The sequence below is a fragment of the Clinocottus analis genome, unplaced genomic scaffold, assembly GCF_023055335.1.
Source record: "Clinocottus analis isolate CAN_PGR_092001 unplaced genomic scaffold, fCliAna1.0.p SCAF_25, whole genome shotgun sequence".
Taxonomy (NCBI): domain Eukaryota; kingdom Metazoa; phylum Chordata; class Actinopteri; order Perciformes; family Cottidae; genus Clinocottus; species Clinocottus analis.
The window spans coordinates 2964248-2985310 of NW_027175987.1; the positions used below are offsets into that span (position 1 = coordinate 2964248).

Genomic DNA, 21063 nt, shown 5'->3' on the forward strand with positions numbered 1-21063 from the left:
AAATCTATTTAAAATAGGAATATAAATGTTTTACCCTATTGAGAAATATCTTCACAGCCAGACCTAGTTTAGAAGGATGCTGAAAAATGCACTTGTGCTTTTATTACCAGTCATTTAGACTATTATTGGCATCGTATAAACCTTTGGTGCAAATCATATTTTTCTTTTATATATTTACAAGACAAATTACTAACTTTGGATAAAAGCAATAAGTAAGATAGACGGAACTCAACCCCAAGCTTCACTGCTTCCCAAAATCAAAAATCCTTGACAACAACACATTAAATTAAAAAGTTCTTCCTGTAGGTGCATTTTGTTGTTCTACCAGCATTTTAAAGAATGTGTGCAGTTCACACTACTTTGATTTAAATTGCAACCTTTACAACCTTTTTTGAAAGTATTTTGGCTGCCTATTTCATGAAAAGTGTTTGTGCAAGTACATTGTAATCTTAAATTGTGAACACAATAAACAACTGTGGCCATAACAAAAGGAGCTCTTGCATATTCTCATGTAATTTGTCATTCTGACATGATGGGTGCGCTGCTGTGGTTCACTTGGTTTGCTAATGTGAGGACCATGTGCTCTGTGACTAAATGAAAGAGAAAGTAGTGCCAATCACTAAAACTGCACAGTCATTGCCAGGAAGTAACTTGACGAATCAGGAAGTAACTCCTTCTGCCATTCTTTTTCAATGAGTTGGTCAAATAAGGACTTATGTTATATATGATATTAGTTTTGATTGATACGGCTCAGCATTTCCTGCCAAGTCCCTGACCCATTTATTACACATCTAAAGTCATGAAACAGTTATATGAAGTGTCACATGGTGGCATGTCCCGTGGTAGCACATTCTTTCGTGACATATGGATGATATTTTGGGGCATAAGCTCTTGTGACAGCTCTGTGGTTGCCGTGTTGACTCATGAACATTCGGTCAGTCAGACATGGATGGATCCTGGAAAAGCTTCCTGCTCCTGAATCCGCCACAGTCCACAGGTCTCCATCCTCTTTTCAAATGCTCACACAATGAAGAGGGATGAAAGCAAATAAAAAAGTATGCTTGTTAAAGCATAACAAAACAGGGGAACCTTTGCACACACGAATGAACGGTTTAAAGTTTGAATGTTTACAGGATCCGGGTTGTAGTGTCTTCAGTGTTTCCTCTGTCTATCTGCATTCCTCTCCATTCTTTCTGCTCTATCTTAAGCAAAGAAAGTACATGAGGCACTGGAATGTAACTATCATTGGGTCAAAGCCATGAACCACAGGCTGAATAGTGGAGGCAACCATGATGGAATGTGTTATGGCTTCTCACATACAGTAATGGCAAAACAGCTGATACTGCAGAACGTACGCTCCACAGGAAATATGCCATGAAGAGAGAAAACTACCATCAGCAAAGAGACATAATCTCAGTTTCACATCTGCTTTTAATCACTGTAAGTACAGGTAGTGCTCTCTGTCACGGCAGGGCGTTCTGGGCCGTGGTTCAATGCCCAGTTTCCCATGATGCACTGCAAATTATTCTCTGATATCGCAACATCCAGACCATATCCATTGTGCACAGTCACATCAAATCAAGATTGGCTCCGGGGGAAAAGATTTGCATACTTTGCACGACAGACTAAACCAAGCCGTATCATCGTATCAGAATGGTTGAAAAGAATGCAAAGTTTTCACTGACAGGTTCTTAAATAGGCGCTCCATGTTTGTGTCATTGTACTCCAGTCTCCTGGGCAGCCATTACTGCTTACCACTGAGTGTATGGCTTCTCCTCTGTGAGCTATCGTTTTATATACTGCAAAAGAACATTGTGTCTGAGGAACTCTTCAAGCAGACCTGTTACTTCACTAAAGGCCTCGCCGACAGATGCTACACTGCTGTATGATGCCAGGACGACAAATACACAACACAGCCCCCTCCCCATGCACACAAACACTGAGGCAAATACATACTGAACTTATGTGGGAACCCTGTGGTATCTTCAGTAAGCTCCTAATTTTATTTCATACAACATACCTATGTCATATATGCCTTAATAACCTTATTTTCCAGAACCCCTAAGTTGCTTAATTACAATCCAATAGTCACACAAGGTGCTTTTTATCAGAAAAATATGAATTCCTACACTTATTTTTTTGCTAATACTTTCGACCTTTTGAATAGTACGTTCTCAAAACATTTCGAAATGACGGTTCATTTACTCGCTTCATCTTGATCTCACAACCACAGCACGCAGTTCATCATTAACCAAGTATCTGTATTTTAAAATGTTTGAATGCTCTGGTTAGAAAAATGTAGTGAGTGGTACTTCAAGTGGTATTATTTTTTTTAAACTATTATCTCTGAGGTCATGAATGAACAGAAGTTTATCGCCAACATAGACAAAAAGTCATGAAAGCACTCGAGCGCGAGCTTCAGATTTCTTCAAACAACTGAACAAACTCAAGCCAACAAGTGGACCTTGAGTCGGGTTTGTTTTAGTAAAGATTTTTTTTCCTCCACTTTTCAAGTATGTTGTAATTTTCAAATGATTGAGAACAGAGGTGCTGTATAATTTTCTCAAAATGTCAGCACTCAATTTTTCCAAGTTGTGCATCTCTTGTTTTCTGTCCAAGCTGTCTTCTTTGCTTATACTGTCCATAATTGTAGTCAGGTATACTAGGAAGCATATTATTGATACCCCATATGTAAAACACAGTAGATGTCACCAACAAAGCCTTATAATAAACACCCAAGTGCTCTTTATGTGAACAGCTTTTCTTATTCGCGCTAAACACACAAACAGAGTTAAAGACCGAAACAGGGGACACAACGAACCCTTAACCCCACTAAAACCCTTTTTACTGAGGGTCATTAAAGGGAGGAGAGGTCTCACAGTGAAGGAGGAGCTGCCTGTTGACGAGCACCTTAAATACTGTCACATGTTCTCAGATGCAGATTGATTAAAGAAGCATGTGCTCGTATCCAAATCTGCTGCAGGTGAACCGGCAGTGCAACTGACAGTGTGTGTTATCTAAAAAGTCCATGTGTGTCTCTCCAAGTCGACACAGGTCAGCAACTTTTTGTTTTCCTGTCAGCGACACGCTGTTTTTGTGTGGCTCTGAATTGATTTCCAGTAGGTTTGCTCCTATTGTTCTCCACAGTACATCCTGTTTATCCTTTGCTGTTTAAATCCTTATTGCGCAAAACCGTCTACAATTCCTTAAACACCCATTCAACTGTATTGAATAATGAAAGCAGCACAGCTCACCTCTAAAGTGACCTGTTGCTGCCCTCAACACAAACACACCCAAAACGACTTTCTCAGGCAGTGCAAACCTTCTCATGACATTCATTCATACAAAATGTCTACACACTAAAAGTAGAACCAAACCAAAGCGGTCACAATAACAAAATGTGCCTTGTTGTGTTTTTCCTGTGTTGTTAAGTCTTTTGTTGAACACAAAACCCAGTTCTTTTCTTTGCAATAAGCTACCTTTTGACACAAAGTGGCTGAGCTGATGTTGACAGCTGGAAAGTTGGAAAGCACAGAGTTCCAAATGGTTTGATTTTGCTCGACTAAGCCCACTGTGCAACTGCTTTAAATGTGTGATTAACACTTTGAATACATTTAACACAAGAACGTACAACAATAAGCAAACAATCTTCCTTGTGGATTGTGACAAGTGGGTGGATGTTTTGAAGTTATATTGCAAAGTACACAGCGTTTAGTTCTAATGAGTGTTTCCTTCATGCATTAGAACTTCTTAAGTGAGCCGCTATTACTTTACTTAAATGTCCACACAAACACTTTAAAGCCAATAAAATCATGTTGAAGTAGAAATACATACATGACTATTTTAACACTGTTCATATCAGGCCAGTATGACCCATACAGAGCTAAAAAATACTGGATCTGTTAAATAAGTTCCATATGTGGACAAATTATTGAGACCAGTGTGAATGCCTTTTCTTGCGGCCTCAGCTTTCCTTAAAAACAGATTTAAATAACAATCAGCAAACTTACATATGACTTTGACAAATGGTCATAAGAAAGAAGAAAGTTCAGAAAAAAAGATCCATAACATTAACAGTTGTATTATACAGTAAAACAAAATTACACAAATGACAATCAATCACAAATGTTAGCAGCTTATATCAGTGAAAGACTCACACAAAAATACCCACCTATATTCATTTTACACTTGCTGTGCTGTCTTTATTTCTTAAACTGCACTGCAATTTGTATTCTATTTGTTTAGTGATTTTCTAATGAATGTTCTTAATGTTTAAATCCTGTTTTCTTCTGCATTATGTTTTGATGCTTTTGATGGTTTAACGTGAAGCACTTTGAATCGCCTTGTTGTTAAAATGTGCCTTGCCTTTCCCCCTTATTAATGTGAATTTGAGAGCTAAACTTAATTGCAGCCTGTACTTTACATAGGGCAGATTAATTAACTGATCATGTGATCTACTTTGTATATTGTGGCTGCATCGTGTCACGTGTTGTCAACCTACACATTAACCCTGCCTCTCCTATCTCTTGAGCGCTGTAAGCTATCACAGGCCGAGGAAAGACAGTTATATCTTTATCTGCACGTCAAGTCCCCTCCCTCATTGAGCTCGAGCCTATAGTCACCATGTGTGGACCATATGGACGTGTTGGTTGAGAGATGACATTTAAATATAACGTTCATATCGTAATGCGATACATTATGTTGTTAAAACAAAAACAAAAAAAGAGACAACAAGCGGGTCAATATTTTTATAAAAACGTATATATATATATATCAAATAAGTGAATGTCCATCTGTAGGGTATTTATTAAACATGAGTTGTATATTCTTTTGAAGTATGTTTTCTAAAACATTGCAGAAGAGCAGACTTTTTTTTTTATTATTGATACCGAAAGTGTGGAGAGAGATTTAATAATAAAAAAGAACTAGCGGGGGAATTATTAAACGCCAGCTGTCAAGCGAGACAAAAATAGCTGAATTACTTGGAAATATAGTCAATACTCGAGTCTGCACCTAACTAACTAACAGTCGCTGTTGCTGAATCGTTGCGGCAATAAACGGAGCTGCTGTACAGAGGAGCAGACCTACAACATCCGGGCAATAGTCAGCTTGCGCAGAAACGGAATGGCGGAGGTAAGTGAGAGAAAAAACGAGGAATGTAACGACTCGAATGATAGAAAAACGGGACCGAATTCGAGGCTCGTGTCGCGCCGTACGGTGCACGAGAGCGTCGACGGTTCCGCCGGCCGGTTAACGCCGGCGGAAAGAGGGCTTCGGGGACATTTTAGCTGCGGGAGAAATGGAGAACCTCCCCGGCGTATCGCCTCTCGCTCTCGCTCTCTCCGCGTTCTTAGCGTTAAAGAGCCATTCCCTCCGCCTTGATAGTAAACCCGTGGAAAACAATAGGGGAGCCGCGGCGGGCTCGTACACGGTTGGTGCTGAACTATTTCAGGTGCGCGAGTGGATTGAGTGGGCAAACAAAAAGTTTCGGGGGAAAGATGTCACGACTTGGCGGGCGGCGGCAAACTCACGAGCGTTTCTTTTTTTCTGGAAATATTGAGAACTACTTATTTCCTTCTTGTGCGACTCGCAGCGAGCCGGGGAGAGGAAGAGACGTTCAGCACCAAGTCACAGGAAAGCGCCCCGAGTCAGGCAGACAGCACCCGATGGGCGAGGAGAGGCACGCCGCGTGAGCCTTTAGCCTTTTACGGGACTTTTACAACTTCTTCACCCAGGAAGGGTGTGTTGGAGAAGTAGCGTATAATCTAATTCAATGAGTGGGGGGGCACTCGGTGTGGGCTTGTGTCGGCTACATCCCCTCTCACCCCACCTAACTATACAAGTTGTTTCCCCAGTAAACTCTATGGTGGCCTTAACTGGCATAGCTTCGTCAAAGACATACAGTATATCCCACATTAATATATTATCCCCCCCCCCCACCCCCAAAAAAACTATATTGACACCAAATGTGCTGTCACACCAAATGAAAAAACTTTAGCTGATTGTGTTTTGTGTTTCAGCAGTAGCTTATATTATATCACAATAACGTGTAGAAATATTGAAATTACAACATATTTATTGTCACACGCACAGATGATAGTTATTCTGTACAATGAAAAGCTTATTTTGCTAGGTCCTTACACACAGAATTACAATAAACTCAAAATTAAGAAAATATCGCTATAAATGCTAATCAAACATATACAAATCTGACAACAGTATTGCACAATCAGTTTCGCTAAGTGTATAAAGTGCACTATGCATTGTTACAAATATTTCAAGTGTAGTTGTGAAATGAGTGCCGCACATTGAGTGCAGAATATGATTATTTGAATGATACTTGTATCCCGACTGCAGGTCTCATAAGTTAGAAGTCAGCTGATCTGTAATGGTATGAGCCGGTGGATCAGCTGCTACTACCACTGTGTTTGTTTGCGTATGCAGGTGTGTGAAGAGCCCCTGAAGAGAAGAAGTGTGGCGGTTGTGGCCTAGTGGAGAGTGGATGAGGCACAGTGATGAGGGCCCTCAGCGGCAGAAGCAGACGAAGTCTTTCCGGGCCGTAGAGCAGTTGGAGAAGAACTTTCGCCCCATGAAGATGGCAGCGCAGTCCCACACTGTACGGGTCAGCCATGTCCGTATACGTTAAAGTTAGTTGCTGGATGAAAGCCACAGTCTCTTCAACATATTTTTCTTTGGATCACGTGAATCTAACTGCTGCAGACCTCCCTGCATCACTCACACACCCACTGTCACAGTATTGCTATTTGTGCTTTGATTTAAATTACAGTGCATAGTTTTTTTTTGCGATGTAAGATGCACTACTGCCATTTATAGTATATATTACAAAACCACCTAGCCAGTGCATCTAGTTTGTTAGCAGTAGACATCTCTGTGTCAGAGCCCACAGTAACACCTGTTGACGGGAACTGCATTTACACACATAGTGTCACTGTCTTCCTTTCTGTCATATAGTACTTATGTGGAGAAGTGTGCAAACGAAACATGGTCTAATCGGCAGTATATACAGATAATGGTTTTGCTTTATAAACTGTAAGCTATAGACTTTTGCATTACAAAAGGCAAACTTGGCTAAAAAGTAGAGCTGCAACATTGAGTTGACTACACAATTGCTCAATTGACAAAAGCTGTTTTTGAACTGTTTTTTTTTTTACCAAAGAATTGATGAATTGTTCAGTAATTTTCCTGCATGAATGGCAGAAAATTCTGTTTTCATTCTTCTTTTCCTGGTTTTAATTGTTTTTAAATCGTATATAACTGAACATATTTAGGTGGTGGACTGACAAACTAGACATGAAAAGCCAGCAACTGGGACTTTTGATAAACCAAACGATGAATCTAGAACATAATCCTCAAGATTAATACAAAAAATGAAGTATTCCTTGCAGCCTTAACTGAATCAGTTTGTCCTGTTTTCAAGTTTAATGAATCCAAACAAACCTCTGAAAACCCAGCTCTGGAAATGATATAAAACAATCCGCTATTGATTATCACATGTGCGATCAGCTGTCTCCCTCTGCATCTCTGTGTTTGTAGGCCGGTGAGCTTCCTTTGGAGGAGCTGCTGGCTCTGTACGGCTACACGGTGTCCGACCCAGAGAAGGAGAGCTGTCACACGGCTGCCAGCCGGCCCGACATGACACTGGACAAGGTGAGATACGACGCCGAGAACTGTTCGTTTACGACATATATATATATATATATATACATAGTGCATGCTGTGTAATTGTTTACGTTGCTGTGTTGTGCTTTGCTCTACTTTGCTGCTCTATTGCTCTCTTAATTTGTGTTGCACAGGATCAGATAACTGAGGATATCTTTCCTGCGGAGGAGGAAGACGAATCCTTAGCTGATGATCTCACCCCCTCAGTCACCTCAAACACCTCAGATCTACTTCGCCGCCTCCAAGGTAACGCACACAAAGACGTCTATTCACACATTACGATACATGGCATTTTCAAAGCTTTAAACCTTATGCACACTCTGAGCCTTTTGTCTTCTGATGAAACTGTATAGTGGCACTGAAAGTAAAGAACATCCCTGAAGCCTTTTTTTGTTTTCCTCATCATTCAATTTAAAATCAGTGCTTTGCTGAGGCTGCAGCATGTTACTTACAGCGAGGCGGCCCATTTCAATACCATGACATGCCAGAGTTTATGATGTCAGGAAATTACATGAAAGCTGTGATTTGTTTATTTCTGTGTAATGTGATCTGGGAACTTCCTGGTATGGCAGCATGTTCTGCTTTCTGTATCTGTCTCCATGTGACTGAATGATGTCAAAGACACTCTAACATTTCTGAACTGATGGAGTTTAAATATATTCAAACAGCCTTCGACTGATCTTCACTGCTTTATTCTGAATTGTATTTTATATTAAGTTGGATGTATATTGCATTTTTGTTTTTATTATATAACTTCCATTGCTTCTTGTTGCTATCTTTGGTGGGTTTCAATAATAATAAAAAAACAACTAAAAAACAACAAAGTGTTGCAGAAACCAACAAGTTCCAGAAATATTGTTTGAAGTTACTGTGATGTGTCAGCAGAAATTTATGCCCAAATCTTTTAAAGTCCAGAATATCTACAGTGTTTCAAAGGATTGGCTGAAACTCCTCTCTGATGTTTTGTCTTTCAGGTGGAGACAAAGACACATTAGTCAGCTCATCCGATGAGGACTCTGACGATGCATCTATTCCCTCCAATGAAGAGCACAAGGTAACACACACCGCACGATCAGTGGGGCCTTTTTAAAACATACACAAGCTGATTTTTTTGAAGTGGGGTTGTGTCTGAGGTTCTTCTTCATAGTCAATGTATGACGGTCGACAGCTAAATGTGTTGCAGCTGCATATCCCATCGCTTAATATTGTCAAGTCAAGTAAAACTTCTGAACCCTAATTTCTAAATTCTGGCTCCAACCTTGTGTATTTTTTCCATTTGAGAGCTGTGACAGACTTTGTCTTTGATTTTATTCTCAGGAGATCATGGTTGGCTCTTTGTATCAGGCAAAAATCCCTCCACTCGGTTCACATACCTACCAGGAGAACGGTTAGAAAACTGTTTTATGAAATCTTCCAATCACCAAGTCATTTCAGATGATTAAAGCACCTTTTGTGTAGGATTTGAAATGTACCCTCATGTCTTTGCTCGTCCAGCCTGCGGCAGCGAGGACCAGTGTCTGTGGAGGCCAGGAGTTCTGCCAATGCAGGAAGTGGAAGAGTTCTTGCTGACCGCACAGACACCATACGGCCAGGAGGGGGCCGCATGCACTGTCCGAGACAACCAACAGGTATGGTCACTTTAAATTGTATCCCAGAGGACACTGTCAAGTAGTGTAGTGTAAACATAGAGATCAGATGTTTGTGTTTCTCTTTGTAAACTCTTAACCTTTTTGCCGCATTCTCCGGATTTTCTCCTGATTCTCAGGCACTGTATGAACTAGTGAAATGCAACTTCAATGCAGACGAGGCACTGAGACGATTACGCTTCAATGTGAAAGTGTTCAGTGGTAAGAACCTTCCCATTGTCCTCCAGTACTTGTTATTAATCATATTCATATTCCACTCAATGACAGTGATGAAGACTGATACAAAAATATCTAATCGTTTTGTTAATTCGCTAATGTCGTAGTTAACATTATTTAGAGTTTGGGTTTGTGTTGCCCATATTTAATTGTGCGTCCATTCATTTCTTCAGAAAGAAACAGCAAAACTGTTTTGGTAGAAGAGTCACTCCCTTCAACAACATGAGGCTAGCAACAACACAACAAGGGGAATCGGTCCTCCCTGCAGTTATTGATATAGTTTTAATAACTGCATTTTATGCAAACAAAATTAGAAATAGCAAAGAGGAGTTTATCAACAAGATCAGAAACCAACATTTTGCTCTGCAGATGCAGAAAATAAGTGACAGATTTGTTGATGTAGGAGGATTACAGCTGGTTTTAATTTATTCCACTTAATTGAAAGAGGCCGACCTGAACTTGGAGGACTCTACATGTACAGGATTTAGGCAATAGATAAGAAATTAGGGGATTCTGGGGGATTCTTAAGTGCACAAAGTGCATTTATCCCACAGTCCTGAACAGTACTGTATGGTATAAAGAGAGACACTGCGTACAAGTCCTGTCCAGTAAGAGTCCCATTGCCAAACTTTAGGATGAGATCATGAGCTCCTTGGAAAAGAAGGGTATGCAATTGCCCAACAGTTTTAAAAATAACATTCTCAAGAAGTAACATGTTTCAGAAACTTAAAGAACTAAATTGCAGATGCAACACATGTAGAATCTCATCATTCACAAAGAAAGGAGAAGGCATTGATTTAAAAGTGGAGACTGTGTCTTTATTTGGGATCCTGAAATCAATCATTGAGTTCCATAAACTGCAGAACAAAAGAGAATTTTCACCCACGTGGGAAAACCAATATTTTAGGCCTATGAAAGCATTACGGCTGGAGGATACTGCAGAGTATGACTGTATCTGGTACCTTGTCAGTGCAACACCAGCTGCTGACTCCGACACTACAAGAGAAACCGTTCACCTCGTGACCTCTTACTCAGCAGCGAGGCTCCAGTTTAAGTCCAAGACCTTTGCTTGAAAAAAAAACCGACCCACTGCAGAGCCATAGAGCCCTGACCACACTGATGCATTCTGACACATCCCGTACCGGTTGCTCTGCAGCTGGCTTGATCCAGTCTGCAGAAGGCTGATTTGCTCAATTCATTTAAAATGATGTTTAAATGGTTTGAATGGAGAATTCTGCAGGTGCAGATTCCATGGGGGGCGGGTGAAAATTGACAGCATAAAGTTGTGACTGAATCGCATTCATATTTGTTTTTTAATGCAAATTATGCAAACTAAGAATAAAAAGTAGTCCTGAAATACTCTTGTGTTATGAATCTGTGCTTTTCTCTCTCTTTAGAAGAGCTCTGTTCCTGGAGTGAGGAGGAGTGTAGGAACTTTGAGCACGGCTATCGGGTTTACGGGAAAAACTTCAACCTCATTCAGGGTAACAAGGTGAGTGCTCGGGAGACAAGACGTTGACATTTTATGTTGTGACCTGCTCGAGGCTAATTATTGGGACTTTTAGTGGGACTTTTTTTTTTTTTTTTCTCGAAGCAAAAACGTTTTTCTCCTCTTCAGGTACGAACGCGCTCCGTTGGGGAGTGTGTGGAGTATTACTACATGTGGAAGAAGTCTGACCGCCACGAGTACTTTACCCAGCAGGCCACCAGGCTCAGCCGCAAGAAGTTCAGCCTCCAATCAGGGAACATGTAAGTATGCTTAGGGCTGTACCAAACGTCATTTTACATTCAAAGCTTCGATCAAGGTTTGCGTTTTTAATATTACATCATCTTTCTATAATGAATATAACTCGACTGTGTGTGTATGTGTGTGTGTGCGTGATTAACAACATACGCGGACGCTTTGTCACCCGCCTGCACCTCCTAATGTTTTCTAAACTCACCCAACCTTGCGTCGTCCCACGCATCATTACTACGCAGCCAACACGGGGATCTAATCCTACAAATCATTTATTAAGTTAACTTCTAATTTTACTTCCTGTAGCTTGATCTTTATTTTCAAACGTGCAGGGAAAAACAGTTTAAATGTCAATGTTGTGTTTTCATCTGAACTTCCTAATAAATCCATCACAGTTATATTCTGAGAACCTAGTTAAGTGACACCAGACCTTGTATAAAGTTATTTGTTTTATAATTCCCATTAGTTGTGGCTTTGTCACACGAGAGTAATCGTTTTGGGCATCTGTTTTGCAATACTTTACAAATTACTGAATTATTTTAAGCAAATACTTGTTTGTTTTCTTTACATATTTTCTGGTTAAAAGGATGCCACTTAACTGAAATTCAAACTTATAATTGTATAATAAGAGCCCCGTTGCTGGTGACCTCACACTGATGACGCAGCAGCACGTGGAGCTGCTGTGTACCAAAGATTTTTTCCACTATCAACACCGTTGACAGTGTGTTCTTTTGACTATCCAGAGTAACAGGGCCACCATAACAAGTTTCCATTCTTCCCCACTGTATTAGGATAACAACAAAGGGTGTATACACCACTGTGTCATTCTTCTGCTCTTTGTGTTTTAAATCTGATATTCTCTCTCGACAACTTTCCACCGTTGACGTGCACAATGCAACGCTAACAGAGCTTGTGTTGTGTGCTGCAGGGAGGATGGAGACCAGGACGGGGAGGTCGGGGAGCTGGAGGGGAGCAACAACTCGCCCGGCTTGTTGTCTCACAGCTCCATGGACACTGGACAGCTGCAGTCCCCATCACCTCCCCAGTCGAGCCTGGACCCACACAAACAAGGTAAACAAGCACCTGATGTGTTGGCTCAACTGCCTCGGTATTTGCTCTATTACAGACAACCAGCGTGACTAATTGTGAAGTGTTACAGCTATTGTTATTTCCATTATCTCATGTTTGCATAACGACAGAAGAACTGCTCATAAAACGAGCACATGTGCAATAAAAGCTCGGATTTCCACTCATTTGAAGTGGAAGCTGGTCACAGAGCTGAATCAGAGAGAGATGTGCATCTTTTCTTCCATATAAACCATACCATGTTGGACACAAATCACATAATTTATGCTATCCATCATGTTGTACACGCAGTTCTATGGATTTCATTTTTGTCCATTGAATGTTTTGTTTGATTACATGCCTTTTACTTTGACATCACATACCCATTATCTTATGTTATGAATCATTTTTATGTCTCTCCTCCTTTTGTTTCCCCCACTATTTTCTTTGTCTCTGTGTGTCCTGTGTTGTGTTTGTGCGTGCACGTCTGCATGTCTGTACCTACGTACGTGTATGTGTGTGTGTGTGTGTGTGTGTGTGTGTGTGTGTGTGTGTGTGTGTGTGTGTGTGTGTGTGCATGCACACCTGTTGACATGATGCTTCAGAGGAAGAGAGCCGTCCCCGCCGCAGACGAACTCCCCGCTTTCTCTTAAAGCCATGAACTCGGTCCAGAGAGGCCACAGAAAGCAGGCTGGGCCTGCAGGTAAAGAAAGGCAAGAAGAGAGACTGAGAGAGAGAGAGAGAATATGAATAATGTGGTGATTTGAAACAAACATCGTTAACTTGCCTGAGGTTGATTATTAAACTCTAGTCATAGCCTAAAGGTACAGTGCGGTTGTGTGCAGTGCTTTTTGGCCAATAAAGCCTCCTCTGGCTATTAAACGACACTATCTATCTATCAGATCTGTTCAAAGTGTATCTCTGCTGTACAAAATGGAAATTAAATCAAGATCAATATTTGTCTCGTAAATCTTTACCGTAGATTAAAGTTCAAATGACTTTTATTTACAAGATAAAATAAGATAATCCTTTATTAGTCCCTCAGTGGGGAAATTACAGGATTACAGCAGCAGTGCTCACAGTAATAAGATTTTTTTTTTTAAAAACAGAATCAAGTAATATAAATAAACAGTAAAACAGTAATGGAAACAGATTAAAAATTAAAAATAAAAATTAGCAATAAAAAAGAATATTAATTTACAGATGGATTAAAATATAAAATGTAGAGCAACAATTTTGTTTAGATTAAATAGTCATATAACAATGAAGCAGATACATGTTTCACTTGCATTTGGCAAAAGAGGGTTGCTCAAAAGGCCTTAGGCAAATTAAATATAACCTTCTACAAATAATTTCTATTAAATCTCCATTGGAGTTCTTTCATCAGTATAATTGTCCGAGTGGAATGAATGCAGACATTTTATGAACTCCTCTCCATCTTTCCAGATGATGAGCTGGTGATGGGGTCGTCGGACCTGTGCGGCGCCGGATGTCCTCAGCAGCTGTTTGGCTGTCCCTTCTCCCTCCCGCCCATGGACGACATGGACGGCCTGCGGGATCCTGGCTCGGACGGCCGTTGTCCCGCGGCGCTAGTTCAGCTCCAGTCCCAGCCCTTTCCCCAGAGCACACAGTGGGCCGGCGGGAGCCCTCTGTCCTGCCATGACGACCACTGCCTGCCGGGCTCCTGCTTTTACCAGCTGCACATGTGCAGTGGACCTTTTGTTTCAGAGGGCCCTGGCTGTGACACAGCAGGCAGGGGGACCGGCTCCCACCACGGGGCACAAGTGGAATTCAGCCTGCCGTCTGCCTCACCTCCCTCATCTTCTGCCCTCCCATCACACTTCCAGGCGCTGGGCAGCCTGCTGCACGCGCCTACCGTCCAGCATCCCCACTCGCTCACACAGTGAAGGGACGTGGGGAAGTCTAAACTGAGTGGTACCCTGAATAGTTTGCCCCGTGTGGAGATCTTTGACCCGCCTTGGTATTTACACCGGGCTTGAAGCAACCAGGACAAAAAGTGCTTTTACCTAACTTTGTGAAAAAGGATGGACCTACTTACCTGTGTCGGGGGTTCCTCGTCTGTCTGAACCCTCTTTTTAAACAAAGACACTTGAACCCTCTGTCCATTGTGGAATGACGAGTGTTAATCACAACTTTCAGGTGTTGATTATGTTTTCATTAACAGTTTATTGCCACATCCTGCACCAGGGCTGAGCTTATGATTGGTTATGATTTATACTTGTGAAAGCACAGTGCGGCTGACGCAAGCTGCAGAAAGCACGCGAACAACCTCAAAGTGACTCGCCGTTCATTATTATCTATAAACAGATCCATGATTGACAATGTTTACCACTGTTTGTTTGTTTTCTTATTTATCAGGATGGCAATGTTTAATTGCAACTCCAAACTTCTTCCATGGAGAATCAATCACGTTTCTTTCGGTATGTTCTGCGTATCGCTCGGCACTTTGGCCGCTGCAGCCATTTGGGGTTTTGTTTCCGCAGACTGATACGGTGACACGGCTGCTGTAGGTCTGACCGCAGAGTAAAGTTTGTCCATCCAATCTATATGAAGAATACTTTATTTAAACAGTACGTGTTTCTGTTTTGTTTGCACTCCTCCACTCCTGTCTGAACACATTTGGCGGAAGAGTCAAACTGTCTCAAGTATTTTGTTTAAATATAAAGAGCTGAAACTAAATAATATTTTCTGAGGTTGATATTTCAACAAGGTTTTAAGAAAAAAGGAGCTCCATATTTTTGCAGGTTTCATTTTTGTTTTTCACTTCTGTGAAAGTTTTCATCTTTGTTCACATTAAGATGTATCAAGGTGAAGTGCTTTGTCATTTCTAATCACCGTTTCTATCATGTTGAATATTAAGTATCCCATAACCTGCAGAATAGGCATACAATAAAATGAACAAATGTACATATACGAACATAGTTAAGTCACTGAATACAACCTCTCTCTCTCTCTCTCTCTCTCTCTCTCTCTCTCTCTCTCTCTCTCTCTCTCTCTCTCTCTCTCTCTCTCTCTCTCTCTCTCTCTCTCTCTCTCTCTCTCTCTCTCTCTCTCTCTCTCTCTCTCTCTCTCTCTCTCTCTCTCTCTCTCTCTCTCAGGTTCTGCAGCTTTAATGATCCCCAACATGTTCATCAGTGGGTCAGCTGCTATCACTCTGGATCATATAGGTCAGACAGGAAAGCTGTTATACTGTTAGAAGTTCGTTGGATTAAAATGGTCCTGTTGGCGTAACAGTAAAAACATGCAGCTAGAGGCGAGTGCAAATTTCTATCAAGGCTGTTTAAAGCCCCTCCCCCGCCCCCCTTCTTTCTCTCTCCACCAAGTTTCCTGAAAATCAGGAAAGTCCTTTTACATAATCCAGCATGCAAACAAACCAACAAGCCCAACCGAAGACAAACTCCTCGGTGGAGGTAATGAGTCCAAAGATCATCAAATGTACCGGCTCTGATATCTTCTGCTGCCTTTATATTCAAGTAACCTCCAACACGAGTACATTGGTGATGTTTTCAGTGTCATGGTGGGATAGACCCAACCTAAAAACACAGACAATCACTTATTACCTTCTGAAATGTTTTCTTCTCTGACCTCTGCCAGACATAAAGAAGTATACGTACAAATGTCACGTATGTAGAAGCAAATCTCTTTAAAAGTGCATCGGAGATTCCCAACTTTTTTTTCCCAGTGTCCCAAACGTCTCATGGCCTCGTCAATTGGATTTGTTAAAAGATGAACAACTTTTATATTGTCAGCACACATTCATCATCTCACAGAATATTTAAATATATATTTTCTAAAGCACAGACGGAGCTTTAAGGGAATGATTTCAAAATAAAAGAAACACAGTTTCATATCGTAGAGGAAGGGACCGCGTCCAGGTTGAGAATTGTATTTGGGTTTATATCTGATAAATATAGATGGATATATGATTATTACAGCGAATATTTTATTATGTGAACTTAGGTAATCATACATTGATGAGCTTTAATGTGTCTTTGTCGTCATTTCACAAAATCATGTATTGATTTGTGTATCCATTCATATAGTATGTGGTATAGCATAAATATATAGTCAGTATATTTTGGTCACATGGTACGTGTTCATCCTTCCATCGGTCCTATTTATTTCATGTTTCCGTCTGTAAATGTGTGAGCTCTTCCTGTAAGTCCTGTTAAATCCGGTTTCAGTGCGTATGTTTGGTCTTTGTTTACAGTGGGGGAGGGGCGGCGGGGGAGCGGCAGGAAAAGGCGCCGAATCACTGTCGTTTATTATTCATTATTTTTACTTCTTTGCAGTTTCTACATTTTATTGCTTCTGTTGTGTTTGTTAATAATCTTTTTTTGTAAAAAAAAAAGAAAAAAAGATACGATTAAAAGGAGTGAAATACTCAATTGCATTTTGAATTATTTGTGACACAGCACCTGAACTTGTTTGTTCACAACTATAAACTGTGAGAGTTTGGTAATTAATTTAAAGTTTCAACTGAAAAATCCAGATCTCCAGAAAGTGAGATCTAGAAAGTAGTTTCCCGTGAACACGTTGACGTGTCCGAGTAGAAGTACATCAGAGCCGCACTCATATTTGTCCTCATGCGGACGAAGCAGAGAGCAAGGTCATCTCTCACAGCCCCGACTGCTTCCTTCAACATCCGCAGTCCAGGAACAGAAGACTGAACCATTTCAATGACTTCAGGATATTCAACGGACGGACAAAGTCAACCTGACCCATGATGCACGTGTTGTGGTTTTATACTTCCTCAAGCGAGCAAACTAGTGTCATCAAATTACTCCGAAACTCTGATGTAATCCAGTAATAACGGTCTTTAAAAAAAAAACACATATCTTGTGTCAGGCATTTATACAACATGAGCCAAATGTTATTCCCGTCTCTCCTCTCGGGCCCCGGTCGGCCCCGGTCGGCTCCGGTCGGCCCCGGTCGGCCCCGCTGCGTCTTCCTGCCCGTGATGAAGTGTCATGCCACCGGACAGCAGGGAGGAACGCTCCAGCTAACACATGGCTCACACGGAAGATAAATGATCTACTTAGTTTATCCGTGTAATTTGTGTTTTTCCTAAGATGTTGGTAAAGCCCTTTGCTTGCACATCTAAAGATATTCATTTAGACAAAAACAGGTGTTCCAGAGACACGTAGGCTGTTGATTGCGGTCCCAAAATTACACCTTTTCTCTCTGTTTCACTGCTTCACGTCAGACGGCCCCGCATGTGCTTTTAGCTGGCTGCAGGGCATTGAAATGGATCGTGACTCTGCTCAGTTCTCCATCTTAGTGAAGTAGCACTTCACTGGAAACATGCAGTACTTTGTGGCCCCGACTCTGCTGTGCCGGGTGTAGTTTAAGTAGTTTAATTGTGAGCTGATTAGACAATTTCCTTGAAGAAATGCTCTTTCTCATCCACAGTTTCTCGAGGGCGTCGAATTCGACCTTCAGAAGACGCATTTGAGGAAAGATTGTCTTTCTGCTGGTGTTTACGCCACGCTGCCATGAAGTAGTGTCACTCCACAATGTTTATGGTGAAGATATAGTATAAATATTTGATATAAGTAAATGTGTGTACATATTAATCTATCTTTATACATACACACACACACATATATATATATATAGACCATTCTGTCTATCTGTGTGTGTTTCAGTTCCTATATATTATTTAAAATGTGTTGTATTTTTCTATTCATTCCTGATCCCAGATGTAAATATCCTACGGAGTGGTGTTGAGAACATGAGCAGGATGGTCCTGGTATAGTTTTATAGGGTGTGTTTCCTTGCCTTGAGAAAACAAAGTGAGAACAACAGTGTCTAAACAAGCCGTGACTCACTCCATCACTGTCAGTATAGCGCGGCTCACTAACAACGCCCACATTTTCCAGAGGTTTACTGTGTTTTTAAAGTTACCGAAAAGAACGTACTGGGAACATGAAAGATTACATGAAGCTTTGAGGGCCACACAATTAAATGCATTGCACATCTCTCTGCCACATTTTGGGATAAACAACTAGTCACAGAGAAATATGACAAAACATGGATGCAAAATCTAAATTTGGGCAAAGTCATCGGAGTCTGGTGAGTCATTTATCTTTCTTCTCCCTTCATCTCCTTGAAATCTCCCCTTCGCTCCCCTCTGGCTCGCTCTTTAGCGCCCTCTGCTGGTCAGAAGACAAGTGAAGTTTAAACACGCAGAGACAAGCCGGCAGTAGAACCAACTGCATGATCACTTTGAATAAAAGCCCTTTCACTGACGTGATGCGTGAATCCCTCTGTTGCGTGTGTGTGTGTGTGTGTGTGTGTGTTAACAAATGCATCTGTGTGTCTGTCAGAAGACGACCATTCAGAGAGGAAACCCCCCCCCTGGTGTGTGTCCTTCCGCTTGAGTTCCTTGTGGTTTTAACCCTCATTCATTGCTGCATGTAGGCAAAAGTGAGATGATCTACCAGTTTGGGTCTATTCCAGTATTGGCGTAGTGTGACATAAAAAGTGACATCATCTGTGATTGTCAAAAAGTGACTCAAAGTTGAAGAAGAAAAGAAAGATGAGTCATCGTATTGCTAGATGTTATAAGCCATCGCCAGCAGTTTGCGCGAAACTACAGGCAGAAACATCATTTTTAATGCAGTGAAACATTACTTTTAATGCACTGATCCATCTTGAGAAGTTGGGCTATTTTGTTTTCTTCTGCCAATAATACAAAAAAAAATGTGACAAGTGTCATGGTGATATATATTAGTTTAAAAACAAATTGTCTTATTTACTTTGGGTGTCGTCCAAAAACTACGGTACAGGTTTTTTTCTTCAAGCAAAACTGTTCTATACGGTGACACTTTTTGAGTAGCTTTCATCAGATTATGAAGGTTTGTCCAGTTGGGGGAATCACCAAAGAGCTCTAATGTTACAGTTGTGTGTTATTTCCTCAATATGAAGTAGACTATGAAGTCTCTTAAAAGGTAGTTTAGTGCTTATACCGCCGGGTGTTACCAAACCAGCAGATGTTTCCAGCTGGGAAGCAAACAGAAAGACAGCCGACTAAGAGAGAGATTTGATTACGAGTGCGGCGCAGCAGGAAAAGGCCTCATGTGACGTAACTGCAGCTCTCTTTATCTCGTCTGGCCTCCTGCTCCACAAGCCGGCTTTTCACTCTCTAGGAGGAGCCTCTGGGACGGCAGCAAAAGACATTTATGTTTTTATAATCACACAGTTAACAGAAGAACAAGCGCAAAAAAAATATGTAATGTCTACATTCCTGACAAGACAGATAACTAAAAGACAAAGTTCCTTTGAATTAAAGTGCAATTTACAAAGCAGACAATAGAGATGTTTTCTTATTTTCTTAGTCTCCACTAGTGTGTGACCGAGAATGTAAATCTTTATAGTCCTCCACCATCTCAGTTGACTATAAAACACCACCATTACTCTTTTGTACCTCTGCGCCGGGCAGCAGTTCTGAGAAGAGTTTATCTGACTCTTAAGTAATTGTCCAAAGTCCACGGTCGTTAATATAATTTGAAGTATCCTTATTTCTTGAAGATGGACACGTGAGACTAATTTGAGTCATTGTGTTCGGTCCTAATAGTCTATTTGTCTCTTTCATTTGATTTAGTTTCAGATATAAAAGCACACGTGTGTATTTAACTTCTTGAATCGAAATACCTGAGTTCAGATAAAATAAACTTAGTTTTGTTTTTATTGAGAATGCTTCGTGCGTTCTGATTCAACCCTACATTCAATTTCTGCTTTTTATTTCTTAAACTGCACTGCAACTTGTATTCTATTTTTGTTTTAACTTTTTGACCGCTTTTAATGGTTTAATGAATGTTCTCAATTGTCTTTAAATCTTGTTTTCTTCTGCATTATGCTGTGATGCTTTTAATGGTTTTATGTGAATCACTTTAAATCCACTTGTGACGTGCTCTACAAATAAACCTGCCTTGCCTTGATAAGCGTGTTGCTGCGACAAACAACCAGCAGGGGGCAGAAAAAGCTCAGTTTTAAATCCATCCCCTCTGGCGTCACCCTAACCATGCTGGTCCTGTTCCCACCTGGTATTCTTCTGCACATTAATCCACTCACAAACTCAAATAGTCTTTGGCAGCTGATGCAGTCCGGTGCTAAATACTATCAGTTCAGTGCATTTAATTCTACCTTCTTCCTGCGATCGCGCCAAAAGTCAAACAGAGCTGCAATACAGAGTGTGTTTGTGTAAGATTATCTACTAAACTCAGTGGTGCTGAACTAATAGACTCGGGGGTAAGCGAGGTGTTTGTCATGCAAACAGAGTAAACTGTTAATACACACAAATTACCCTGAAGTATACGCACAAGGCTGATGCCGGCAGCCTGTGGCTGCTGCTGGAGAAACATCCTGACTGCATGGCGTCATGCTGGTGTTAAGTCATGCTAATGCTGCCACAGTCCCAGCAGGTCTCCCTGCCTTAATTAAGGTGGATGTGTTGTCCTTTATATTGTTCAATCCGCCCCCCACGTGTGCTCAGTGTGTGTCCACACCCCCCAGTGACGCGAAGGTGTTGACTAATGTGTTTGCGCCTGATTTAGAACCTGTTTGCTTTTTTTTTTTTTTTTTAAGTCAGCTTCAATACAAATCCATCTCACACATTGCAGAAGAGTGCACTCTGGGAACAGATTAAATTCTCAACTAAATGTAACAGTTCAAGTGTCTCTTCCCCCCCCTGTG

At 41.0% G+C, this 21063-nt stretch overlaps 1 protein-coding gene across 2 annotated transcripts; it reads left to right on the top strand.

The window, feature by feature from the left end:
• The first annotated feature begins 5043 nt into the window (after positions 1-5043).
• On the top strand, positions 5044-15279 carry mier2 (mesoderm induction early response 1, family member 2). 2 transcript variants are annotated; one of them, XM_068591530.1, is made up of 12 exons: positions 5044-5133; positions 6445-6622; positions 7555-7668; positions 7815-7926; positions 8655-8734; positions 8998-9067; positions 9175-9308; positions 9446-9527; positions 10940-11034; positions 11161-11291; positions 12209-12351; positions 13792-15279. In XM_068591530.1, the coding sequence occupies exons 2-12, from the start codon at positions 6503-6505 to the stop codon at positions 14250-14252; spliced, it is 1542 nt and encodes a 513-aa protein (XP_068447631.1). In that variant the 5' UTR covers positions 5044-5133; positions 6445-6502; the 3' UTR covers positions 14253-15279. The 2 variants fall into 2 exon arrangements, with proteins under 2 accessions (XP_068447631.1, XP_068447632.1); XM_068591531.1 differs by having other exon boundaries at positions 6445-6616.
• The last annotated feature ends 5784 nt before the right edge of the window (positions 15280-21063 follow it).

Bases quoted from the DNA above. Each gene is read 5' to 3' on its own strand.
- mier2 (XM_068591530.1), top strand. From the start codon at position 6,503: ATGAGGCACAGTGATGAGGGCCCTCAGCGGCAGAAGCAGACGAAGTCT. The intron at 9,309-9,445 runs GTATGGTCACTT...CCTGATTCTCAG, and splicing joins CTGTCCGAGACAACCAACAG to GCACTGTATGAACTAGTGAA. The intron at 11,292-12,208 runs GTAAGTATGCTT...TGTGTGCTGCAG, and splicing joins AGCCTCCAATCAGGGAACAT to GGAGGATGGAGACCAGGACG.